Genomic DNA, 27504 nt, shown 5'->3' on the forward strand with positions numbered 1-27504 from the left:
TTGCCCCCAGATTGAGAAGTGCGGATCTGGAGTCTAGACGCTGCCTAATTCTGCACAGCGGAGCAATCCTGCCCCGCGTGCAGGGTGGGGAGGTCGAGAGGGAAAGATGAGGCACTGAGGGGGCGTGAAACTCAGCAGATGCTGGACGGGCCCCAGACTCCTGGGCTCATCGTCTTCTGGATCAATAACCCTCTGTCTGCTGCCTGCCTCTGGGCTAACGAGAAAGGTGAAACAAAGATGAGCTTAGGAAAAACCTCTAAAAGTATATAAAAACATTTATTCATTGGAAAACTAGGAAACTGGCAAATGTATATTCCAAGGAAAGCAGCTCAACTCGGTTCAGATAGGCTAGTTTAAGAGCAAAGCCGTCTGTTATAAAGACCATTTATGCATTAAAAAAACAAGGAGACAGGCAAACAAGTATTTTACAAGGGGAATGGAATTCAAGGTCACTCCACAAGACACCAGCACAGCAGGGTTGTGAACAGGCAAGGCTGCCCCTAGGACCTGTGCCTGTGAGCAGATGCTCGGCGGATGGGGGTGGTTTTCTTGGGCGTCTCATCTTCTGTCATCTCTGCTGACGGTTCTATTCAAAGAATTGAGGGAATAAGAAAAGCTGAGTCACAAAGATGGTGAAACACAGGTCTCAGAACAAATGGGACAGTCCCAGACCACACTGCACAGGGAGGAAGAGGACCTTGGGGGCAGGGGGCCTACGCAGCAGGACCCCATCAAAGCCAGCCTCGCCCCCCCGCCCCCCGAGCTGTGCATCTTCCGGGCTGGGTGTGGAAGGAAGCACCGTACCTTCCTCGCTGGACTCATCACTTGAGAAGACGATTCTGAGTTTCTTTCTTGAAACTTGCCGCTGGGTGGCTGGATGCCATCGGGTAGTACGGCGGGGCTCAGGTGTGACAAAGTCACTGTGTGACGCTGCAGAAGCCAGACGCCGGTGTCTAGAGACTAGAAAAGGCAGAGGCATGAGTCCAAAAAGGAAAGACAAAAGGAACCTCTATCTGAGAGGAGGGCCCCGCCTGGTCTGTCCCGCGAGGGGCTGCCTCACGTACCAGCAGGCTGTTTCCTGGCTGATGAGGCTCTCTGGCTACCCGCTTGGCCAATCTCAAGTTCCTCTATTGCATCCAAACCTCTGGTGTGACAGGCCCGAAGCTTCTGCTCGAATTCATCTATTACAGCCTGGAGGCAAAAAGAGGTGAAAAGCAGGCCTGGAAATATAGTTATTTCTATGATTAAAAAGAAACAAGTTGGGGCTTCCCTGGTGGTGCAGTGGTTAAGAATCTGCCTGGGGGCTTCCCTGGTGGCGCAGTGGTTGAGAGTCCGCCTGCCGATGCAGGGGACACGGGTTCATGCCCTGGTCCGGGAAGATCCCACATGCCGTGGAATGGCTGGGCCCGTGAGCCATGGCTGCTGAGCCTGCGCGTCCCCAACGGGAGAGGCCACAACAGTGAGAGGCCCGCGTACCACACACACACAAAAAAATCTGCCTGCCAGTGCAGGGGACACGGGTTCAAGCCCTGGTCCGGGAAGATCCCACATGCCGTAGAGCAACTAAGTCCATGTGCCACAACTACTGAGTCTGCACTCTAGAGCCTGCGAGCCACAACTACTGAGCCCGTGTGCCACAACTACTGAAGCCCGCGCACCTAGAGCCCAGGCTCTGCAACAAGAGAAGCCACTGCAACGAGAAGCCCACGCACTGCAACGAAGACCCAACGCAGCCAAAAATAAATAAATAAATAAATAAAATAAAAATAAAAAAAGAAACAAGTTCGTGAAAAGACATGGAGGAACCGTAAACGCATATCACTGGATGAAAGAACACAACTGAGAGAAGCATATACCGTGTGGGTGCGATGATATGACACCCTGCGAAAGGCGAAGCTGTGGCAACAGTAAAAAGACCAGTGGCTGCCAGGGCTTCGGGGAGGTGGGGTGAACAGGGGAGCAGAGGGTGCTCAGAGCAGGGAATCTACTCTGAATGTCACACAGCAGTGGGCACAGGTCACGATACATTCTAAACCCTCAGCGCGCACATCACCGAGAGTGAACCCTCCTGGAAACCACGCTCTCTGGGCGATGGTGATGTGTCCAGGCAGGTTCATGGATGTCCCGCTCTAGCCTCTGGCGGGGATGGGGGTAACCGGGGAGGCTGTGAGGCTGTGCCTATCTGGGGGCAGGGGGCACATGGGGGAACTCTATATTTTACTCAATTTTGCTTTGAACCTGAAACTGCCCTCAATAAAGTCTACTAAAGAAAAGAAAAAAGAGAAACAAAGAATCAGGAATTGGAGACAGAAAGATCTGGTCTCAGGTCACTCTGGTTACTTGGGTGCAATCAGCTGGGGCTAAGTCAGAAATCCAGAGCCTCAGAACAGCGGAATGAACTGCGGCTGGAATGCAGCGGGCGCCGCTCACCTTGCCCTCGGGCTTGGCTCCACGCCGCAACTTGCCCACAGCGGACAAAAAGGCGCTGAAGATGGACTCGTCTGACAGTTTATCTCCAAAGCAGTCAAAGTTTTCCAGCATCTTGCGGAGGCCCCGCTCTGTGAGGGGCAGCTGTGACACGCAGTAGGCCAGGTCCCGGTACTGGCGCTCGGTCCTGCGGGCGGGACGGCTCTGTGAGGAGCAGTGGGACCCAGGAGGGAAAGGCCTCCTTCCTCATCAGCCTCCCACAGCCCCGGGGAGGCCCCTGGGTGGGGGGGGGGGGGGGGGGGCTCTTTCCCTCTTGCCACAAAGAGCCCTCAAGGAAGGCAGCGTACTGGGCCGTGCGGAACCGCTGACACAGCTTCTCCACCAGGCTCTCGGTCTGCTTGTCCTTGGTGATGTAGGAAAGGAGCTGCCTGCCGGAGGGGAGATGCGGATGTGCCGTCTCTGGGGGCAGCTCCGAACCCACCCACTGCCAACACCAGCCCCGTACCCTCCCCAGCACCAGCCTTCTGTCATCCTCCTGACTCCGTAGCAGGCTCTTTGCCGCAGCCCAGGCCCAGGCCTGTACCTCCTGTCCTCTCTCACGCCTCAGGGAAGGGCCCACCACACCCTCCTGAGGAATTTCACTGTGACGAAATTTATAACAAAAGCAGCTGCCATCCAGTGTCAGGACTTTTACCTTATTGAATCTTTTCAAGAACTAATAAAGGGGAAGTATCTCTGGCCTCATTTTACAGAGGAACAGGCACAGAGAGGTGGTTATTGCTGAAGTCCACACGACTGAAGAGTAGCAGAGCCAGAAATCACATACAGGTTTGTCTGATTCCTAAGGCTGCTCTACAATGGAAAACGTGCCCCCAGGCCCAGGGAACTCTACTTCATGATGGTGTGGAAAGGCTCCTCCTCCACTCCTCCCTCAGGGGCTGACAGGCGGCTGATGATATCTGGAAGGAGGTTATAGATTGCATTGCCCTGTGAGAGAGAGAGAGTCATATCAAAGAGACGAGGTGACCTGCATGTTCCCCCGGCAGCAAGCTCTAAGCTGCCCCCCACCTCTCACCTTGTGGGAGAGCTCGTTGAAGAAGTTCTTGGCCAGGGAAGCGATCTGAGGGTCAGGGTCGATGAGCAGCACGGCCATCTCGCTCACCTGCCCCTTCACCTTCACCATGTCCTTCAGGATCAGGTGGGTCATCACCAGCCCGGCTGTTTTCCGCACTTGCTGAGCGGGGTCCCGGAGACTAAGAATGAAATCCGAGTCATTAGGACCAAGACCATGGGCTAAAGCTGACGCTGGCAGAGAGGCCCTCAGTAGGACTCTATGGCCTCTTCCTAGTGCCATTCTGGAAGCAGTTAGAGGATGTTTAGAGTTGAAAGCTGGGTTTGGGGAAAGAGGCCAAGGCTGTAACCAAGGCTTTAGAGAAGAAGCATCAATCCCACTGGGGCCACACTCAGCCAGGGCCTGCACAGATGTTCAAGGGAACACTAAAGACCAGGCAACAGTTTTGGGGATTCTCACACTGACTTCACCACAGCCTCCAGGGCTGGCAGGGACGGCGAAGGTGCTGTGAGGTGTCCCTCACCGAGCATACAGATGAGGTGTCCAGGGGTCCACCAGGTTGGGGAAGCGGATGGCCAGATCCCCAGTTGCAATCATGAGGTTAGATCGGACGATGGGGAGCGACGACTTCTCTAGCATGGTGAACAGAAGACGAAGCTGGGAGTCACAGAAAGTGGCACTAGGGGCGAAGAGAGGATAATCAGGGAAACCATACCATCCCCCATCCTCCTGGAGAAGGTGATGCCCACCCCAAGGCCTACCTGATCATGCAGAACTTGCCGAGGGCAAGTGAAGCAGCTGCAGAGAGCTCCGGGTTGCTATAGAGACCAGGGTTGTTGCAGACTTTAAGCAGAAGTGGAACAAAGGCAGCCAGTGTCTGTTTGCCTGGTGAAGGAACAACTCTAGGTTTGGGACAGCCTACCTAGCCAAGGAGAGGGTCACTCAGCAATTCTTCTCACCATCTAGCAGCTCCAGCTCACAGATGCCGCGGATGAGTTCTGCCTCGGTGTCATCAGCTGTAGCCCCAACCAGCCCCATCTCCTCCTCCATGGTGGCCTCAGAGCTTGGATTCTGATGGGAAAGCAGCCAGGTCATGGGTGAGCAGACGGTTTTGATTCCAGCCTACCCTTCATTTCGCACAAATGGATCTGGGGAAAGGCAAATTCTGCAAAACCATTCACAGGCTTGTCACGTGTATCCAAAGAAGGACTCTTGAATTAAACCGGAAAAGAACTAGGTCCATTTGTGTTTAAGTTGCCAAAGCATCCCACATCTCTTCTGAATTCCTCCTCAGAAGCATATAACTTCCTATACACAGTAAACAGATGGAGCCTGCCAGACAATGGTTCAAGGTCACAGAGAAGTCAGACTTTATCTCACTGCTGCAGGGCTCTGTCAATCATTTGTCTGCCAGACATCACTGCCTCTAGTGGAGAGAACACAAGGTCCCATCAGGTGCTAGGCCCAGTCACCAAGGCTGCCGGAAAGGGCCTGGGAGTGTGCTAACCAACAAACACTGCCTAGGGCACAGCCTGTGTCTTATGCCAAGGTCCCTATCTCAGTGCTCTGTAATTACCTAAAACTTTCCTTCCTGGGTGATCCATCTTTGTTCTATCGTTTCCAGAGTAGTTGCAGCAAGGAGGCAGTCTCCATCAGCTCATTTAACAGGAGAGAAGCAGAGATCCCCAGAAGGAAATGTGAAGGACCCCGAGGGCCGGAAGCAAATCTGGGAAACGCCTGGGACCCGAACCCAAATGCGCAGGCGTGCCACTCACCTTCTCCTTTGGCTCTTTCGCCTTATGCTCCTGTTCTTCCCGAAGAACTCGGCGCCGACAGAGCTCTCCACTCACTGCCTGCTCCAGATGCACCAGCTGCTGCAGAGCCACATCCCCGGCCAGCGACAGCAGGTTCATCAACAGGAAAGTGGGGAGCACAGGCGCGTCCTCTGCAGGCGGGGGAGCGGGAAAGCAGGGAGAAGAAGACAATCAAGTCTCACAGGCCCCCGCCATACTGATGGCCCCCTTGCTCACGTGCTCTACACCCCAGTGAAGAGGCAAGAATGGGGGTGGAGGGTGTGGTAGCAGTGACGGGCCCGGCCTGAGTGACAGAAGGGGACAGCGGGGGCTGAGGGGATCGGGAGTGGTTGTAGGAAGTGGTGGTGTCAGTGGCTCCCGGCCGGCAGGGACAGCAACAGAAGCTGGCTGCTGCCCGCGGGCCCACCGACCCTCTTGCCTACTTACTCGTGGCCTCCTGGGGGCTGCTTTTCTCTCCTAGCTTCTCCAGGGCCTGCTTTGCACAGCCCTGCAGCATCCGGGCACAGATCACCTCGGGGCCCTCTGCCAGCTGGTAAATGAGGGTCACTGCCGCCTCCTTGAATGGGATCCAGAGTGGGTCTGGGCAGACAACGCCTGCGCAGCAGAAGGGAGAAGTTGCCACTGCAGACAAAGGCCCAATTCTGCCCGAGGCCCTTCATGGTAGCTCACCTTTCGTGACGGTCTCCTGCAGTCGCTCAAACAAGCAGTGTTCCTGAGGCAGCCGGAAGGGAGGGTGACGTTTGCCCAGAGAAGGCTGTTGAAAGCAGGGAAGACAACACGGGTGTGTGCTGACGGCGGACAGGAGAATGCCCACTCTCCTTAGTTTGGACGTACCCACCCCACGTACCTTCCTCCTGTCAGAGATGTTGGCAATGGCACGGCACACCTGTTGGGCCAACCTGTAGTCCTGTGGAAGCTTCTCATCCAGCCCTATGCTCACCAGTGTGTCTAAGTTGCTTCCCACAATTTCTGGTTTTCCTCTAGGAGAAGGAAGCCATAGAGTTAAAGCCACTCACAGACCCCTCTGCGTGCGGGACAACACCAAGGGGGGTAGGAACCAGCACCAACTCAGGGCTTCGAGAGCCTTGGAGCGCTACAGAGAGGCTCTGGCATAGGGCTGGCCCCTTGGCATCCCTCTTGCTGTTGTCCCCACTGTTTCTGCTGCCTGGAGGTAGACTGGTGCGGTCACTGTTTTATTCTCCATTCAGGTGGCTGACGCGTGCAGAGCTCAGCTGGGCCTGACTGCTATTACTGAAGCAGTCTTTTTTTTTTAAGATGATGTTGGGGGTAGGAATTAATTAATTAATTTTTGCTGTGTTGGGTCTTCGTTTCTCTGCGAGGGCTTTCTCTAGTTGTGGCAAGCGGGGGCCACTCTTCATCGCAGTGCGCGGGCCTCTATCGCGGCCTCTCTTGTTGCAGAGCACAGGCTCCGGACGCACAGGCTCAGTAGTTGTGACGCACGGGCTTAGTTGCTCCGCGGCATGTGGGATCCTCCCAGACCAGGGCTCAAACCCATGTCCCCTGCATTAGCAGGCAGATTCTCAACCACTGCACCACCAGGGAAGCCCCACTGAAGCAGTCTTAAGAGAACCTTCCCTTCCTCTCTCGTCCTACCGCCTGTCTGGATCTGAGCCTCACCGTGCCATCATCCCAAGAAGCATGACAGAAGAACAGCGCTCCAGAGGAGAGCAGGGCACCTTCTTGGTTGCCCGCTCCCACAGCACTTGGGTCACTGCTGGTTTCAATTCATCCTTCTGCACAAACTCACAGAGCTGAAGAGAAAAGAAAAAGGGCTCAGGCCAAAAATAACAATTCCCCTGATGCTTGGTCCACCTGCTCTGAAGAGAATATCGAGAACCTAAGTAAGTAAAGGCAACGTTGAGGAGTGGGAGAGGAAGGAGAAGGCTCGAAATGTAAAGTGGGGTCTGGAGAGGTACTTCCATCTCTGTTCCTTTTCTGCTTTCGTGCCTTCAAAACTACGTTCATTAAGATGACACACTGAAACTGACCTCGAGTTCATGTGGATCTACAGTTTGGACTACATTCTGGAGATTTCTAGTAGGTTTTCTTGCTGTAACCACTAGCTCAACATGTCTGAAATGGATGCCATCGTCCTTTCTTGCCTTTTCATTTTGCCAACGGCACCAACACCGACAGTCACATATGCTTCAAACTTCACAGTCACCTAATATTTTATGTATCAGTCACTTAGTCCGACCTATTCTTCCTTTTAAAATTTATCTTCCATTAAAGTGCAATTCTGTACAGATCTTCCTCCCACCCCCAAAGTCTAGACCCCTGTCACTGCACATCTACAGCAGCCTCCAGGGACATCCCTGTCCCTAGCCTCTGCTCCAACCAACCTGTATGCTGTGACCTCCCCAGACGTCTGTTTCACCATGCCACAGCTCTGCTCACCATGTAGAGATAGCTCTCCTTTGCCTGCTGCATGGGCTCCTGGCCAGCAGCCACTCTACAAGATCTTGGGCCAAGTGCCACCAGCAGGCTCTTCTTTCCCGCGGTGACGCTCCTCCCAGTGGACGCTGGTGGGCAGCACCACCTCTGCCTTCTGTCCCATAATCCAAACCCTTCAAAGCAGCTCTGGCTCACTAAAATGCTGGAGTCCCTGGCTGACAAGGTTCAGGTCCTAGACTCTTGAAAGGCATCCCGGGATCTTCCCGATTTAGTTCCAACCCACATTTCCAGCTTCCTATCTTTTCCAGATGACAGTTTTGAGCCAGAACACCATCGTCTTCATTCTACAACATAGGCAGGGCTCTTTCGTGGCTTTCTGTCTGAAATGTTTTCATTTCTTTTTCATTTCTCTTTAACTCCCTCCTTTCTTTAATTCTCTAAATCCTACTCATCGAGGCCCAAATTAAGTCCTGCCACCTTCAGGAAGCTTTTCCCTCGAGTATTCCACCTCACACCGCTCCCTTTCCCACTCTACTCGTCAATATAACATACCAGGTAAGAGTATGCTTTCTGGAACTCTTATGCCTGAGTTTGAATCTCAACCTTTGCTCCTAAGTAGCTGAAATTAGCCAACTTCTTTAAGATCTCTGTGCCTCAGATTTCTCATTGTAAAACGCTGATAATAGCATAACCTCCTAGGGCTGTTGTGAGGATTAGCAAATTAATATGAGCAAAGTGCTAAATACAGTACTGGCATAACGTGTTATTATTATTATATTACTATCGCTACTATCATCATTGCCCGGGCCACCTAGCAATCCGCTGCATTGCTCTAGAAATGCTTTGTGTTTTGGGCCGCCAACTAGACTTGGAGGCGAGCGATCTTATACTTCTTTGCAGGGCTGGTAAGTCGCTGAGCACACAGTAATCACTCACTAACACGTGCTGAATGAGTAAGTCAAAGTGAGGAGACTTACAATTTCCTCAAGACACTGAATGGTCCCAACTGAGGCATCCACTAGCAGCAAAGAGAGATTGTGAATCAAAGTCTGGGCCTTGGCTCTGTGGGAACAGCAGAGATCAGGGGTCATTAAAAGACCAAGAAGCTGAACCTGGCAAACAGGTTATTAGGCAATCCCACCACAGTGCCAAGTAACAAATAACTGCTTTAGACTCACAGATATAGAGAACAAACTAGCGGTCAACAGTGGGGAGAGGGAAGGGGCAGGAGATTAAGAGGTACAAACTGTTAGGTATAAAGTAAGCTACAAGGATGCACCGTGCATGGGGAGTATTTTATAGTATAGATGGAGTCTGACCTTGAAGAACAGTGCACACTTCTAACACGTAACATTGTACACATCAACTATACTTCAACGGAAAGAAAACGAAAACCAAGTAACTGCTTAGGACGCGTTTCACTGGAGGTTCAGCCCCACCCCGAGCCCATTACAGACCTAGTGCCTCTGGAGCTAGAATGCCCCTAGAAGAAGGGCGCCCACTCCCCCCAACTCCTTCAGGAGGCGAAACACAGCCCACCTACCTGGCAGAGTCCCCCTTAGGTCTGAGGTAAAGCTGGCGGTAGGCGTTCAGCACGGCTTCCCGGACACCAGGCTCCTTCGACCAGATGAGAGGCAGCATGCGACGCACCCCGAACAGGGCCTGGGGCACCCCGAATTGGAACACCGCCACAAAGAACTCAGTCGCCTCCTGTACCACTGAGAGGACAGGCACAGACGTCACCTATCTGCTTGGCAAAACTCCCCCGACACGTAAAGGCGGAGCCTTTCTTAACGTAGCAACATGCGAGCGGAGGCCTTCCTCCTTCTTCCCCGAGGATGCCAACTCCCCTAAGTGCCCTGTGAAATACTATATGCACACTCCGCAGGGCTACACAAAGCAAATCGAAGAAAGAATCCGGGCCTTTCAAAGGAGCGGACAGACATCAACAAAATACGGACACGACTGGCTCTTCCAACTCCAAGACCCAGTCCTGGCAGAGGGGCTGCCGGCGCACCTGTAGTTGTGTGTTCGTACATCATCTGGCTTATGATGCCAACGGCCTCTGTGATCTTCAGAGAGAAGCTGTAGGCGTCCTGCAGATACTGCACCAGCATCTCCTGCTTCACCAGCTCATCGTTTTCCCTGCATTTCTCAGCCTCTGACACACTGGGCTTGTCTTTGCAGCCAGTCTCTCCTGGGCCTAAGTTCCCCGCAGCCCCCTGGGGATTCTTCTCCTGTGTGGGAGCTGCTGGGCCTAGAGTTAAAGAATTACAGGATGGTTTTCATTCAAGGGTATACGGGGAAACCCAACAGCTCGGAACATCGCTGAATATTTGTTTCTACAATAGGAAAGCTTATTTTTTTTTTTTTTTTTGCCGTGCCGCGCTACTTGCGGGATCTTAGTTCCCTGACCAAGGATCGAACCTGTGACCCCTGCAATGGAAATGCAGAGTCCTAACCACTGGACCACCGGGGAATTCCCACTAGGAAAGTATAAATTTAGAATTTATTCTAAAATATGTTGGTTCATTTCTCAAAAAAGATTCCTCAAGCCCTCTACAGTTTGGAAATAACCTTTTATACCCCGTGACTAAATCTTAGGCCCGTAGGCTGCTTCCATTCCAGAGCAGAAGCACCACTAACTCCCCTCTGGCCTCTTTCAGCACCGGGTTGCCAGCCAGGCCAGTGTCTGACAGAAAGTAAATGGTCTATAAATACAGTTGAAGTGTCTTGTGTGCTGATTGAAGAAGGAAAAGGAATTTACCTTTGAAGATAGTTCCTAAGAGATTCAGGAACGCGGTCTTCTCTGACTCCTCTGGGTCCATATGACAGAAGGGTTCAGATTCCCGGAAGTGGCCTATGGCTTCTTGAGTGAGAATGATGGCCTGCCTGACAGAACATCACCTGTCACCAATCAGGCACCCATAAGAGTGTCACTGCAGCCTTGTGTCAGGGAGCCTGTGTCATGATTCCATCAAGAACCTAGACCTACTGGTAGAGAATTCTGTCACTTGTATAAAAAGGGGGGAAAAATGTAGATATGTTTGACTGTGTGACTACATATTATCTCTAGAAGGAGGCTCGCTATGGAAAGGGAACTAACTGGCTGGAAAGCAGGTTTGGAAGGGATTTTTCATGGCACGTCCTTGTTCAAATTTTAAATACTGTACGATGTGAATATATTGTCTAATTACGAAAAAGTAGCTTCCTGCTTAAAAAAAAAACCAAAAAAAATCCCCCAAAACTCTGCTATTAAACCGTTAAAAAGTTACGTTCTAACACGTTTAAATTTGTACCTGGAAGCCAGAAGCTCAGCTATTAAGAACTTTACCCAGCACTGGCTGCCAAGGATCGCTGAAGGAGGAGGGGACGTCTTTAACATGAGAAGAAGCTTTTTCCTAACTCATCACTAGCATGCTTGGAGGCAGAGCAGGCTGCCTTTTATGCTTTAGCAAAGAGAGACACCAGAGAGACGTAGGGAATTAGAGAGCCAACTAGCCACCCTCTCTTCAGCCTTTCTGAGCAGCCTAATTAGGTAGGAAGTAAACTAATGACTTGTGGCTGAGGTTTAAGAATACCTGTGGACAGCTATAACGCTTTTGTTGCCAAGGTGCTCTCAAGTTCTAGTCACAAAAATCTTTTCTCTAAGATCAGGATTCATACCAGGTTGATTTAAAAATTAAGGTACGATTGAGCACGTTTGTTATTATTTATCAGCTCACGCATTTTGGAATTAAAAAGCCCCTAGAGATCTTATGACCTAATCAACTATTTTTAAATAAATAATGAAACTGAGGCCCAGAAAGTTTAAGTAACTTACTTTATAGAAAAAGGATTATACTTATAGGCCGTCTTCTTCAAATGAAGCAGGACTTTGGTCATATTTAATTATAACACGATTTATGTCTAGTTGTTTTAGTAGTTTCTTTAAACATTTGTAAAAGTAGAAAAGCATGCTTAATTGTAGACTTTGCCTTTGGCATATATCTGGTGTTCAGACTATTACTGCAATGAAAACACCCACCACCATCTGATGGCAGCATGCCCTAAGCGCAGTTCATTTAAAAAAACACCGTTAAGGAATGTACATATGTGTATTAACAGTCACTTTGCTGTAAAGCAGGAATTAGCACAACACTGTAAATCAACTATACTTCAATTAAAAAAAAATCTTGCGTCTCAAAAGTTAACTCTAAACCTGACAGGTCATGAGAGAATATCCCATTCTTTCACATACTTGTAACTAGCTTTGGCTAGCAATCGACGGATGCGTCCTTCCACCTCTCCTGCTGTCTCTGTTTCGGCAACCTCCTCGGGCATCCCCTCTCCTTCCTGGGGAAGCTTCAGCAGCTGATGCAGGGTAGCCTTCAACTCTGGCAGCATGGCTTCCCACTCCTCCCCTGGGTCCAGCGCTGCGGCTGAATGAGAAAGTCTCACTTAGACTCCTGCACTGAGCTTCCAGCTGCAAGGAGAAAGCTGTCTGGGGTGAGAACTCCCCGCAGCAACTACTCACAAGCAGCTGCAGCTTGCCTCTGGGCCCTCATCTCTTGTAATTTCTGGGTTTCCTTCTGCAGCGGTCCAGCAAGGTCAGTATCACTAAGCTACCAAGGTAAAAATGAACATCAGGGTCACTGAGTCATGGAATTTCACTGCTATTTCCATTTAATTCCTTCTCTTTTGGGTGGGCCCAGACTACTTACCTTGCAGGAAAAGGGATTATTGGCAAGAAAACTGGCAAGGAGCTGGATGGCATTTTTACAAACCAGCACCGACTTGTCTGCCAGACGCCCCACTGCTAAGGCCACCACTGCCTGGAAACGTGTCAGGGGCAGAGCCTATGTGGAACAGAAAGACAGGATCAGATCCCGCCCCACACCTTCCATTCTGCCCAAGATGCTCGTGAAGTACACTCTGCACGAGCTAGCCACTCATTCTAAGGAAACTTTTCTACGGGATGTGAATAGCTCAAGAGGACTGTCTGTAGTGGTTGAGACATACTGTAGTCCTTAAATGGAGCCCAGAATCCTTGTCCTTGATAGAGGAAGACCTTTATTACTGGTAGGAGAATCCTGAATTCTAGACTCTTCTTTGACATAGCTACTTTTCTTTTGACCCTGGATTCCTTTTCTTCGGCCTGTACATAGAGGGGTACTGTGTATCTTTATCACGTCAAAGGCCACTCACCTTCTGCTGGACGATTCGGGTAAAGAGTTGCAAAACACGGCTCCGCACAAAGGAGCTGACGTCGTGGCCGTGGGCCTGCAAGGTGTCCAAGAACTGGTCTCGGGTGTCTCGGGCTGCCGCCTCCAGCTGATCCCCATTCAGAACCTGCAGCACCATCTCCGCCATGGCCGCCAGCACGGCATTGCGCATCATGTAATTCTGAGAGGGATGTGAGGCTGATATGAGCCTCTGCACCCCCATACTGACTGTCGTTTTCCTAAACTCTTGTGCTCATCCAGGCACAAAGAAGGGGTAAGGCCTTTAGGCAAGGTTAAGCTTGCTTTTCTTAGCTCTGACTTTCTCTGGTCAACTGCTCAGCGGGTATTCCTTGACTCCTGAGGTCACTAGAAAAAGCTGAATCCCAGAAGGGCCTTGTCTGGTCAGAGGAGAATGTAGGGACAAAATAAACAAGAGCCCAGAGCAGTTTTTCCCCACAAGGCTCACCCAGGTAACCATGGTGGCAGCTGAATATGAAATCACATCCATCCACCAACACATGTTTGAAAAGCATTAATTACTACCTTTCATCTGAGGCCTCAAAGCCTTTGATCCTTAATAATAAACACCGCCTTTCTCTCACACTTCCCTTCCCACATCTTACTTACAGGGAAACAGAAATCAGCCCTAGTGCCAACCATGTCCATTACAGAATCATGGAGAATAGTGTTTGGGGTTTTTGCCAGGCCAAGAGCCTGAGAATGGGATCTTGCATAAAAAGTTATAGTACATTAGATGAACAAGCAGACTGTCTTTGTTCCTGACATTCACCGAGGAGTGCCAGCATCAGTTTGGGAAGCAGTCAGGCTAACACTGAGGGATAAGACAGATGATGTGGGTGGATCTGAGAACCAGGTGGGCAGGAAGGGGCTTCATCCTGAGGAATGGGTGGGAACCAGAATCACAGCTGAGTCACTCTCACTAGAGTCTCCCCTTCCAGACCTGGGTGAAACCAGTGTGATACTGAAATAGGATTAATAAGTGGCTCTTTATTTAATTCAATAAACTTCATCTGCTTCTCTATAGGAAGGAACTGCCACAGTGATTAGCCTAGACAACTTGACTTCAGTGAAAGCTTCCTTCTTGTTAAGAAACAGCCTTTCAACAATGCACTTAAAACCCCTAGAAAACCCTGAGATCCCCAGGGGACCGCCTACCTCTCCATCCAGATGATCTAGTAGAATGCACACACTGGACATCAGGGTGGCCGGGACACGCTCCGCTAGTTCTGTCAGGAAGGCGGCAAAGCCCTTGGCCCCTGAAGGGTCCCGACTCAGCTCCTGGGGACACTTCTGTCCAATCTCTCTACACAGGGGAATAAACACAGCCATAGCAGCATAACTTAACTACTCAGGTCCCAGTAAGGGAAGGTAAAGTTGGTATCTAATATCTGAAGGAATCTAATGTTACACAGAGAAGCAATTTCCAATCTTTATACTCTCCCTGAGGGAAATGAGAATTAGAAACTTAGAGAAGGAAGGGTCACCTTACAATCTCTCCTACTATGCTCTTCATTCCATAATCAGTTGCCCACAGACTCACAGCTGCCACCAGTACCGATGCCAGGTGTTCAAAGTGCTGCAGCATCTGGATGATCTTCACAGTGGCACCTGTGGAAGTGCTACACATGAGAAATCATGGGCAAAATGAAAAGGGTGGGGCAAAGCGGAGGGCTAACTTACTCAGCATATGGTTATAACGTGTCAAGGCGACACCAAGCAGGTGTGTTATGGCTTCCCGGGTGGAGCGGTTCTTCTGGTGACTAATGGTGGGGTTCTCCAGGAGGCGGTAGCAGCAGCCAGTAACCAAACTGAGAAAGGAAGAGTTGAGATGGTGACATCAGCGGTCTGGACTCAACTACAGTGGTCTTGCCTCACTCATTCCATCTCTGCTGCCCCAGTCAGGGTCTTCTAGTTTTCTTTATTCTATCGCCTTCTACACCAAGTTGCTTTGCTTTGCTGACCCTCAAAGGAGGAAGATAGGTACTTCCTCCTTCTGGATTACCAACTTTCAACCAGTTATAATGTCTACAGAAGCTGAATATATGATAAAAAAGACAGGACAAAATCACTACTGACTTCTCATTGTTAAATGGCCAACGCAGTCCTCATCTTAGTTGACCTTTCAGCTGCATCTGACACAACCGATCACTTCTTTCTCCTTGAAACATGCCTCATTTGGTACCAGGAGGCCAGACTCCCTTCTCAGTTTCTTCAGCTGGTTCTTCCTCCTCATCTCACTCTCCTGATGCTGGAGGGCCTGAAGGTACAGTCCTTGGATTTCTGCTCTCTTCTAGCTATGCTTACTGATTTAGTGATCTCATTCAGTCTCATGGCTACAAATACCATTTATATAAATACATTATATTCCCAAATGTGTGCTCTAGCTTAGACCGCTCTCCTGTCTTCCTCCAGCTTTGTACATTCCACAGCCAAATCTGACACTATTTGGATGTCTAATAGGCACCTCCAGCTTTCTATGTCCAAAGCAGAACTTCTACTGTCCCCCCAAACACGCTCCCACAGCCTTCCCCGTTATTTCAGTTACTGACAGCTACATTCTTCCAAATGCTCAGGCGAAAACCCTGGGTGAGTCACCTTCGACCAAACCCTCCCTCAAACCTCACGCATCTGTCAGCTCATCCCGTAGGCTCTCCTTAAAGAACAAGTACAGACTGCATGCACTTCTCCCCATCTCCAGCGCCCTCTCGGGCCTAAGCAACTGTCATCTCTTGCTCAAGTGACCGCCACAGCCTCCTTACTGGTCTCCCGCTTTCCTCCTTTCCCTCCAGAGTCTGTTTCAACACAACAGGCAGGGTGACCTTGTTGAAGACAAGCCAGACCACCTCACTGCCCTGCTCGGAACCTGAGTGGCCCCGTCTCACTCTGATAAATGTCAAACGGCGATGGCCTACGAGGATCCGCAGTTGGCTCCCTGTTGCCCCGACCTCACAGCCTAGCCCTCACCCTGTCTCAGCTGCCAGCTCTGGCCTCCGCGTTATTACTTACAGGTGCTCAACACACTCCCTCCTCTGTCCTTGCTGCTTCCTGCCCTTGCCCTTGCTCTCCCTCCAAACATCCTCATGGCTCTCATTACCTTCTCGAGGGCTTTGCTCAAATGTCACCATCTCAAAGAGGTCTTGCTAGAACAGCTGATAAAGATTACAACACTTTCCCATCAAACTTCCCACTCCCTCCACTATCTTTCTCCACAGTAATAAACTATAAGACGTACTATATATTTTTACTTATTTAAAAAATTGTCTTCTGATCCAAAATATAAACTCTAAGAGGGCAGAAACGCTGGTTTTCAGTGACTTTAATGACACCAGCCATGCACCTAGGAGATTCTCAGTAAATTCTGTTTCATGAATGAATAAATGGCATTAAAGATGAGAAATTCAACGCAGTTTCTAATCTTCATTATCTACTTCTGAACAATTCAACGTAATGGGAATACTTCTGCGTATTACAGACAGAACTGAGGGATGAAATGAAGTATTTAAAAGGCATATCTAGTAAAGCAAATGTGGTAAAATGTTAACATTTGAGGAGTCTGAAGGGTATAGAGGATTCTTTGTACTATTCTTGCAACTTTTCTGTAAATCTGCAATTATTTCAAAATAAAAAGTTAAAAAATTGGAAAACAACAAAACAAACAAAAAGCATATCTAGGGCTTCCCCGGTGGTGCAGTGGTTAAGAATCCACCTGCCAACGAAGGGGACATGGGTTCGATCCCTGGTCCGGGAAGATCCCACATGCCGCGGAGCAACTAAGCCCGTGCGCCACAACTACTGAGCCTGCGCTCTAGAGCCCACACACCACAACTACAGAGCCCACACACCAGAACTACTGAAGCCCATATGCCTAGAGCCTGTGCTCTGCAACAAGAGAAGCCACCACAATGAGAAGCCCATGCACCGCAACGAAGAGTAGCCCCTGCTCGCCGCAACTGAAGAAAGCCCGCGCACAGCCACAAAGACCCAACGCAGTCGTTCATTCATACATACATACATACATAAATATATATATATATATAGCATATCTAGCAACAGAGCCCTCATTCCTCATAGCCAATATCACCTATAGCAATCAACTACCCACCTGACAAACTCCTCTTCGATTACTGAGTGACTCCACAGGTGACGGATGTCCAACTGGAGCAGCTGTGTTAAAAGCTGAAGAATTGGTTGCCTCTCTTCTTCCCAGTCAAAGCCATGGGTTGCCTTGGCCCGGGCTTTCCTACCCTAAAAAAGGATATACTTAAGAAAAAATAAGGAAGCGAAAGGATCGTGATCTGCTAGTCTGAGTGCCCAAACTATCCAGTATTGAGACAAGGTAGAAGGTAAGACGGAAGTATTACAAGTTCCAAAATATTTAAGAGCTGCTTGTCAGCAAAAGATACATTGTGATACTTTTGAGTACCTCCTCATAAACCTTAAACATGGGTCAAGGGCAGAAAGGAAAAGATTCTCAGAATCACTGAATTCCATCTTTCCCGCCAATTCCCGTATCTCCCCAGATCCCATATTAAGTGAGCCAGGAACAACAAATTACCTTCCCACCAAGGGCCAGGTCCATGAGGCTTTTCTGGCTGGCCATGGTCTCAAAGGATTCCAAGAGGCATATCAGAGCATAGCAGTTCATCTTGAGGGCATTTAGGTGTGCGCTTCTATCTGACCCACTCAAAGTTGCATCATCCAAGATGGCGGGAAGTTCCTGGGTGTGGCGAGATACCACTGCGGAGGGGCAGGATCTGGAGTCAGTTTCATTCACTTTCCTCATACAACCCAACTTCAAAACCCCTAGCACTTGCAGCCATCAGATTACCAAAGATCTGTGTTTCATCTCTCAGTGGCTACAACACAAGCTAAGTCCTCTGGGACCCCTGACCTGATATCCTGAACACGCCCTATCCCTACTCTCTCACTCCAGTTACCCCAGTTTCTCTCTGGCAACAGGAAGAACTGCCTCTATTGAAGAGAGGCAGTTCAAGAGTGGGAAGAATTTATTGTTGGTCTGCCCTTACAGTGAACACACATAACTCTGTATTGCCCACCAAGATTACAGACCTATAGGTCAGAGGTCCCGGGGCTCAGCCAAACCAACTGAATCACCACAGCCTTGATATCATCATGTGGCAGGCAACAGTAAACAAACAAACAGCAACACACACCTTCCCCCCCCCCACCCAGAAACACCTTTTATCCCATAAACACCTTTTATCAGGAATTCCAGAGTATCTTCCTTGAGGCCAGGGTCTATACTTCGAAAGTGACTATGGGGGAAAGAAAGTGCGGGGGGGTGAGACAGGAACCTGCAGAGCCCATTCTAATAGATCAGATGGAACCTGAGGAATCTAATACTTAAAACAAAAAAACACGTGAAATTACTCGACTGAATAAATATGGTGGCAAGCTGGGGTAAATGCTCATGAGTAGAAATGTCAGCACCCAGAACCATTTATCAGTGAACTATAATTTGGAATTTCAGGACTAACATGCAAAGTTAGGGCAAAGAGCCACCAGTTCTTTTTAAAGTATCAGAGGGTACTTACTGCAGAATGCTGTAGATGGTATCAAAATGCTCCAGCATAGCCAGGGGCCCCTGAGCTCGAAAGGCAGCCTGAAATGCTATAAAGATGAAAGAAACTGATCACTACAGAGGGACAGGCCTTTTTGGTAAGTTCTACTCACGGCAGAAAATGGAGTTAATTGCTTTTCTTGGTAGAATCACAGAAGTAGACACTTCATTTCAATGTAATCTACTATTATAATAACATCTGACACTTTGTCCTGTTTTACAATTAAAGGCTTTCTTGAGTTTTATTACCACATCTCTGAACTAGATGAAGCAAACAGTACTGTGCCTATTTTATGGGAAAATAAATTAAATGTCTGAGTAGTTATGTGACTTGTCCCACTGAGTAATGAACACAAACTCAGGATCTTTTTTTTTCAATTTTGAAATTACAAAAGTAGCAAAAACAGTACAGAGTTCTTGTATTTTTCACCCAGATAATGGTAACATCTTATATAACCATAGTACAAGGATCTATTCTAAACCAAGAAATGAACATTAATTCAATGTTATTAACTAATCTACAGATCTTACTTGAATTTTGCCAGCTGTTCTATTTTTGTCCTTTTCCCAGACCAGGAGCCAACTTAGGGCACCACAATGCATTGATTTGTCATATACCTCCTTAGTCTCCTCCAATCTTTGTCCTTCATGATCTTGACACTTGAAGTGTATTTGCCAGTTATTCTGTAGAATGTTCCTCACTTGGGGTTTGTCTGCTTTTTTTTCATGATTAGATTGAGGTCATGCACTTTTGGCTAGATCACTGAGAAAGGGAGGATGAGTCCTTCCGATGCATCATACCCAGAAGGAGGTGATGTCAATGTCTTATTACTATAGCGATATTAACTTTGATCAGTTGGTAGTGTTTGCCTGGGTGTCTCCGCTACAAAGTTACTATTTTCCCCTTTGCAACTAGTAAGTATCTTGTGGGGAGATACTTTGAAAATCCTGTTTCTCACAACATTCTGCCCACTTATTTAAGCATCTATGGATGATTCTTGCCTGCCACAATTATTATTTTACTAAATGGTGATTCGTCTGTTTCTATCATTCCTTTTATGCTTACTTAATGGGAATGCCAGGCTAAGATGAGCTGTTACTTTCCCTTCATTTATGTATCCAATTATTTGTTTGTAACAGAATGGGCTCATGAACGTTTCTTTTATTCTGTGTTTTAATCATTCTTCTTATTATTAATTTTGTTGCTCAGACTGTCCCATACTTGACCACTGGGAGCTCCTTCAACTTGGCCTGTGTCTCTGACATGCTCCCTTCACTCTTGTTCTCCTACTTTCTTGTACCACAAGATGTTCCAGGCTCGTCTTGTACCTTCCCTGGCTCAGTCCTGGAATCAACCATTCTCACTGGAGTCCTGGTTTCTTTTATGAGAGAATGGTATGTAGAAACCAAATTCTAGGCCCTAGTTAAAATCACTGCTGTTGGAGCTTTTAGGCCCTGTCAGTAGAGAAAAGCAGGATATACATATATGTAGGTATAAATGCACACACCCCTATATTTTTATCTGTGTATATATTAAAAACATAAATTCACTTATATATTTGCTTAATCCTAGTATACACATAATACAGTTTCAGAATTGCTAACCCACACCTCTTTAAAAAATAAATTTACTAACTACCTTACGCTAATCGTGTAAAGTTCTTTCATATACAGTTTACAGTCAAAATGCTGGACTCCCCTGGTGGTCCAGTGGTTAAGACTCTGCACTTCCGCCGCAGGGTGCGCAGGTTCGATCCCTGGTTGGGCAAGACGCCGCACGCCACACAGCGCAGCCAAACAAAGCCCAACAAAAGACCCGAAATACTGGGTCTCCTGGTTGCTTAGGTTAGTTATGTTCTCCTGCGATCCTTTAGTGAAATTAGGTCAAACATCTGTAACACACTTAGGTTCATGTTACCACAGATTTTCCTTGATTTATGATGGGGTTACATCTTGAAAAATCCCCTGTAAGTTGAAAACACTGTAACTCAAAAACTTAATACACCTAACCCACTGAATATCATAGCTTAGCCTAGCCTACCTTAAACATGCTCAGAACACTTACATTAGCCTACAGTTGGGCAAAATCATCTACTACAAAGCCTATTTTACAATAAAGTGTTGAATATTTCTCGTAATTTATTGAACGCTGTACTGAAAGTGAAAAGCAGAATGGCTGTCTGGGTACAGGATGGCTTTAAGTGTATGGGCTGGGAGCTGCGCTTGCTGCCCAGCATCACGAGAAGAGTATCCTACTACATGCTGCTAACCCAGGAAGAGATAAAAATTCAACATTCGAAATATGGTTTCTACTGAATACATATTGCTTTTGCACCATCATAAAGCTGAAAAATCGTAAGTTGAACCATCGTAAGCTGGGGGACATCTGTACTTGTATTACATTTTAAAAATCCAGCATTTGTTTTTTTTGGCGGGGGCTGCAGTTCCCTGACCAGGGATTGAACCTGAGCCACAGCAGTGAAAGCCTGAAATCCTAACCACTAGGCCACCAGGGAACTCCCTGAAAACCCAGCACCTTTTGACGCTCAAACTCAGTGCTCTTTTCATCTTCACTGTACTGCTTCTATATAAAAACTGCAGTATAAAAGGGAGTAGCAGAGCTTCCCTGGTGGCGCAGTGATTGAGAGTCCACCTGCCGATGCAGGGGACACAGGTTCGTGCCCCGGTCCAGGAAGATCCCACATGCCGTGGAGCAGCTGGGCCCGTGAGCCACGGCCACTGAGCCTGCACATCTGGAGCCTGTGCTCCACAACGGGAGAGGCCACAGCAGTGAGAGGCCCACGTACTGCAAAAAAAAAAAAAAAAAAAAGGGAGTAGCAGCTAACTATGACTTACAACATGCAAGAGTAGCAAGGCAGTATGGGAGTTAATTTTTTTTTTTTTCCCCTGGCTGCGTTGGGTCTTTGTTGCTGCATGCAGGCTTTTTCTAACTGCAGTGAGTGGGGGCCACTCTTCATTGCGGTGTGCGGGCTCCTCCTTGTTGGCTTCTCTTGTTGTGAAGCACAGGCTCTAGGCGCATGGGCTCACTAGCTACAGCATGTGGGCTCAGTAGTTCTGGTACGTAGGCCCTAGAGTGTGTGGGCTTCAGTAGTTGTGGTGCATGGGCTAAGTAGTTGCGGTGCGTGGGCTCTAGGGCAGGGGGGCTTCAGTAGTTGTGATGTGTGGCCTCTAGAGCGCAGGCTCAGTAGTTGTGACGCACGGGCTTAGTTGCTCCGCGGCATGTGGGATCTTCCCGGACCAGGGCTCGAACCTGTGTCCCCTGCATTGTCAGGTGGATTCTTAACCACTGCGCCACCAGGGAAATCCCAGGAGTTAACTTTTGAACCAAGGTGTATATCTAGTTCTTTCTGTGGATGCGGAGGGAAAGAATTCCACCAAATTCTTCTTTTCTGCAGTAAGAAGTGGGTTTGCCTAAAAGCAAAGCTTGAACCTTGTACTACATTATCACTGCCGGCTCACTGACCTGATTCATCATATTGCAGTTATGCCGTCCAGCTACAACCTGGTCCTCTGCGATGCTTAACGAGCTATTCTATTTCTCCAATTCTTACTGACTCCCTAGCGCTATACCCATAGCATGTTCCCCCCTTTCTTTATACCTCTTCTTATGCTTTGCCTCTCTTCTTTTAGCAGATGACTGCTTTCTACTTTACCGAAAAGAATGAGACCCAAAGCTCCCTCATGTAATCCTGCCTCTCTGTCAACAAGTCATTCTGCCAACACCTTCCCATTCTTTGCTTCAGTCTCAAGCGAAAAGATTTTCTGTTCTGAAGCTAAGCTGTCTCACTGCCCCAAAGACTTGTCTCCTTTCTTTCACCTCTCGCTTCATCCTCTCTAGGGAATGCTCTTTTGCTGACAATGTGCTCAGGCCCCTACTTCTTTAAAACAAACAAACCAAAAACGATCAGTGCCTTTCATTTGACTTTGCTCTCATATCCCTTTAAAATTTTGTGTAATCTTTCTCAATTCCCTGAAACCTAGTTTCTGAGATTTACCAATCTAACAGCTATTCTCTCCAAGATTACCCATTACCTATTTTTGATTACACCCAATGATTCTCTCCATTCACACCCCTCTTTACTTCTCTGAAGCACCACCTGCTGATCTAGTCTAGTCACCCTGCTTAGGTTTACATGTGGCTTGGACATTTACTAGGCTAAGCTACTTAGCTTACCAAGTCTCAGTCTCCTCTTTTGTAAACTGGGAATAATAACAGATCATACCTCATAGGGCTTTTCAGAATTTTTTGGTAAAGATTAAGTGAGATAATCCACATGAAACAGTCAGGACAATACTTAGCACATAATGTAACTCAGTACTTGAAAGCTATCTCCCACTCTTACAAACCTCCTTCTGTAATCTGGAAAATACGGTAAAATGAAAATGAGAAAGAAATAAACACTGTTAACATCTGGCTAATTTTTTTCAGTTTATTTTCTATGCATACTATTTCTATTGTTGAGGTCATGTCACATATTCAACTCTCTGTTCTGTTTTTTAAAACTTAATATTACAATAAGGATATTAAAAAAAACCTTTGTAATCATTTTTAATGACTGCATAACATTCCACTGAATGCACCTCAATTAACTTACTGTTCCTCTATCATTAGACCTTATGATATTTCTAATTTTTTCCACTAATTATTAACACATTTACTCCCCTTGTAAATCTGGATTATATCCCACTGACTGATTACTCCATTCACGTAACTACACAAATAAAAGTGGCTTGAAAAAAACATAAAACCATGCCAACTATTCTCACTTCATGACCTCAAGTAGGCCCTTAGTATTTCTTAGTAAGCCTATAACAAGTTCCCAGGCCTACTGGCTTTCTTCTAGGCAATTATTTCACACCTTTCCTCTGTTCATAACATCAAGATCATTTTCCCCCAACTCACCTTCAGTTAAAGGCGTCACTTCCTATCTCACTGAGAAAACTGAATCGGACAGAAGAGAAACTCCAACTGCGCCAAGGTCTGTATTTATCAGCACGACCTGCACCTGTGCCCTAAGCTCTGCCTTTTTTTTTGCTGCTGGGGATAAAGTGTCCATGCTCTAATAACCCACCTCCTCCCCCAGCACCAGATCGCTTACTCTGACTCCTTAAAGGATACTGCTCCCGGCACTCATTCACTCTCCCTCCGTAGCGTCAGCTTTCCCCCCTCTCTGATCATTCCCATTCAGCACATACACATGTAATGTTGCCCATTCTTAAAAAAAAAAAAAAGTCCTCCCTTGACTCTGCCTCCCCCTCCAGCTACGCCCTATTTCTCTGCTACTCCTTAAAGCAAAACAACAAGAAAGGGTTATCTGAAATCATCATCTCTAACCTCTCTCTTCCCATTTTCTCATAAACTATTCCAATCAGGCTTCATTCCCACGGCTCTGAAATAGTGTTCAAGGTTACCAGCCATTGCCACATTGCTAAGTCCAGCAATTAAATGTGTAGCTGATCTCTCCTTTCCCTTTTGAAGCTTCTCTTAATTTAGCGTCTTTGCTCACTTTCTGCCGCAACAACTAGTCCTTAGTTTCTTCTACTGGTTCTCTCTCATTTTCCCAGCCTCTAAATGTTGGACTGTCTTAGGTCTTACGTCTTGAAACTGCTTTTCTTCTCCATCAATACGTACTCCAATCTCACAGCTTTAAACACTCTCTACATGCTGAATATTAAATCCCAAATGTGTATCGTTAGCTGGAACCTCTCCCCTGAACTCCACAATCATATAACCAACAGTCTAAACGTGCTCCTCTCATACTCTACCCATCTCAGTAAATGACAACTCCATTCTTCTAGTTGCTCAAGTCAAAAAGCCTTATTTATAATCATCCTCAATTCTTCTTTCTCGAACCCTGTAAATCCAATCCAGTCCATCAACAATCCTGTTGGCTCTACTTTCAAAATTCACTCAGGATCTAACCTTTTATGATCACCTCCGCCGCTATCACCCCAGGTAAGCTGCCTGGTATTATTATATTAGCCTCCTAATTAGTCCCCTGCTTCTTCCCTTCCCCCTTACAGTCCCTGCTCAACACAGCAGATATACTTTTAAAATGTCAGACCATGTCACTCCTGTGCTCAAAACACAATGGCTTTCAAGCTCACTCTCTCTGAAGCTAAAGTCTTTACCATGACCCACAACACCCTAGATCAGTGCTTCTCCAGCTGAAATGTACATATGAATTACCTGGGGATCTTCTTAAGAAATGGATTTCTGATTCAGTAGTTTGAGGATAGGTCTTCCTCCTGCATTTCTAATAAGCTCCTAAATCATGATACTAATTAACGCTCCTGGTCTGAAGACCACTCTGAAGAGCAAGACTCTAGAATAATCTGTACCACTTCCCATCTGACCTCTCTTTTCCTAGAGTACTCCCCTCCAACCACATTGACATTTCCCCACCTCAGGGCCTCAGCACTGGCTTTCCTGTCTGCTTAGAATGCCCTTCCTTGAGAATCTGCATAGGTAACTTCCTCACTTGTATGGTCTCTGCTCATATGTCATCTATCAGCAAGCCTTCTCTGATCATCCAACATAAAACGCTAGTCCATAACCTGGCTCACCGTAATCTTTTTTATCTTGCTTTATTTTTCTCCTTGGCATTTACAACCATCTGACATACTCCATATTTATTTATTACTTGTTGAAAGCCTTGAGAGAAAGAACTTTGTCACCTTGGCTGCTTTATTTACTGTTGTATCCCTAGTGCCTAGAACACTGCCTGGCACATAGCATGACACCAGTAAATACTTGAACAAATTAAATGACCTGATCTTGTGTATTTATAGTAGAACTTGTATTTAGGGTTCTAAATACCAAAAGCAATGCAATTGTTATAAAAAGGACTCTTTTTTTTCTTTTTCTGCGGTACGCAGGCCTCTCACTGCTGTGGCCTCTCCCGTCGCGGAGCACAGGCTCCGGACGCACAGGCCCAGCGGCCACGGCTCACAGGCCCAGCCGCCCCGTGGCACGTGGGATCCTCCCGGACCGGGGCACGAACCCACGTCCCCTGCATCGGCAGGTGGACTCCCAACCACTGCGCCACCAGGGAAGCCCTAAAAAGGACTCTTAAAAGGAACGAGCACTCATGTAACAAAGTGACGCATAATAACAACTGAAGAACAGTTTGCTAGAGTGTGCGGCTTGTGCCACTGGTGACGCACAGATCCACACAATACGGAGAGAATGGTCTCTCTGTGGACACCCATCAGTCAACTCCACACTCTGTTCTCTTCCTTGCTTACCAAATGGTGGTATGTTTGGGTTTAGGGAAGCCTAGCTAATGATCTTGATCAATTTAGCCAATCTGGATAATTCCATTTCCCTTACCAGTAGTTAGGGAAATAGGCACCTGATCCAATTCTGGCTAAGTCTGTTATAAGACTTCTGGTAGTTTGAAAACAAGAAAGAAGAAAAAGCACAAGATAGAAAAATCCCTTCTTCTACTTCTGCACATCAGAGCAAGGAGCTGTCATCTGGCAACAATGATGGGAAGGCCAAGAAGAAACAAGCTGAAATTATATTATCAAAGTGCTTGATAATTAATGAACCTTACCTGTTGTAGGAGATAACAAACAAAGTAGGTTATTATCCAGATGAGGAAACCAAGGCACAGAGAGAATCAGTAACTGTCCAAGGTCAGAGTAGTGGAGCCAGGATTCAAATCCGGGCAGCCTGGCTCCACAGCCTTAATCTCTACTCTCTATAACTCTCCAAAGCAATCTAACTGACACAAGACACTTCCAAGAAGTACAGTGGCATTATGGACGGGGTCTTGTCGATAACGCATGAATTGCTCTCGGTCATCTCTAGGCTTCAATGGGCCGCTGCACCATACATATATGCACAGCACTGCAGTTGTGCACATATGCTTTTTTCCATTATTGCACTCTTGGAAATGTGATCTAGACTCTAAAGAAGTATTACCTGAAACAGGTCAGGTCAAGTCCCAGACATTCTAGGAGCTATCTTCTCCTACAACTCTTAAAACCACCAGTACTTTATTTGGGCATATGGTAAGAAGTCAAGATCTGAAACAGAATTCTCCCCAAAGACAAACCATACACACCAAGGCTGTTGATTGAATAACCCAGAGCAGGTGGTCAATGAATACACTCTTCGTGTAATGCAACGCTAGGGAGAAAACAGTAAGGAATAGGAAAGACATGTTCCGTGCCCCCATGGAGCTTAGTGGTGTAATGGGACAGACAGACACGATATAATCACACGTGGGCGGTTGTTTTGAAGTGCTAGGCAAAGTGGCAGCTACGGAGTCTTACCTTTAAGGTGCGATGGAAGATGTCTGAGGGACAGTACCTCTTGCACGACATACTGATTCACCCCTCCACTTTTCAACAACTCCTCTGGGGATAAGGGCAGATGGAACTCATACAGTTGGGGAGACATCTTTCCCCCAGTGGCTCACAGGGCTAGAAGCCAAACAGCAAACAAATCAGGGTCTATATCTAAGGGTCATCTTTTTAATCTGGTTCTATTATTCCCCTCCTCCAATACATAACACTTTTTAGTCTTACATCAAGCTAATAACATTATCTTAGAGCGTGTGAGATTAAGCCTGGACTAGAATCTAATTCTAGTTGTGACTCTGACACTTGGCCATGTCACTTAACCCCCTGGGCCCCATCTGTCAAGCAGGATTACGGATCTCTGATTACTTTACAAAATTTCTCAGGATCAAATGAGTCAAGGGGTATTAAAGTATTTAAAGAACTGTAAAGTGGCATATCGATGCGTTAAGTTAGCACTGTTATTTCTGTTTTTATAGGCAAAACTTCTTAAGTATATAGACACTGTGTCATCTGAGGTCAGAACGGTGACCCAGTATGGGCTAATGGGCTTCCTGTCTCCAGAATGAGAGAACGTGAACATTTACTATTTGTTTACTCTGTGCCAGGTTCTGTTCGGCTATTTGAACGTCCTATCTG

At 47.4% G+C, this 27504-nt stretch overlaps 1 protein-coding gene and 1 non-coding gene across 2 annotated transcripts; both read right to left on the reverse strand.

The window, feature by feature from the left end:
• Positions 1 to 257: 257 nt before the first annotated feature.
• Positions 258 to 26988, reverse strand: NCAPD2 (non-SMC condensin I complex subunit D2). The gene is made up of 31 exons (XM_065886929.1): positions 26839 to 26988; positions 18509 to 18584; positions 18171 to 18229; positions 17509 to 17690; positions 17056 to 17198; positions 14634 to 14761; positions 14438 to 14561; positions 14109 to 14256; positions 12916 to 13113; positions 12432 to 12566; positions 12245 to 12332; positions 11969 to 12149; positions 10496 to 10620; positions 9746 to 9985; positions 9272 to 9446; positions 8706 to 8790; positions 6952 to 7085; positions 6161 to 6293; positions 5983 to 6067; positions 5740 to 5907; positions 5275 to 5444; positions 4459 to 4570; positions 4261 to 4384; positions 4023 to 4178; positions 3503 to 3680; positions 3320 to 3414; positions 2775 to 2855; positions 2431 to 2614; positions 1065 to 1191; positions 805 to 960; positions 258 to 586 (listed from the first exon to the last, which is right to left on the reverse strand). Exons 1-31 carry the CDS (start codon positions 26963 to 26965, stop codon positions 501 to 503), a joined length of 4203 nt encoding a protein of 1400 aa, XP_065743001.1. The 5' UTR covers positions 26966 to 26988; the 3' UTR covers positions 258 to 500.
• Positions 17768 to 18093, reverse strand: LOC136131669 (small nucleolar RNA U85). The gene has a single exon (XR_010656399.1). It is a non-coding gene; the product is annotated as a small nucleolar RNA U85 (small nucleolar RNA).
• Positions 26989 to 27504: the final 516 nt, after the last annotated feature.

Source organism: Phocoena phocoena, chromosome 11 (assembly GCF_963924675.1).
Source record: "Phocoena phocoena chromosome 11, mPhoPho1.1, whole genome shotgun sequence".
Taxonomy (NCBI): Eukaryota; Metazoa; Chordata; class Mammalia; order Artiodactyla; family Phocoenidae; genus Phocoena; species Phocoena phocoena.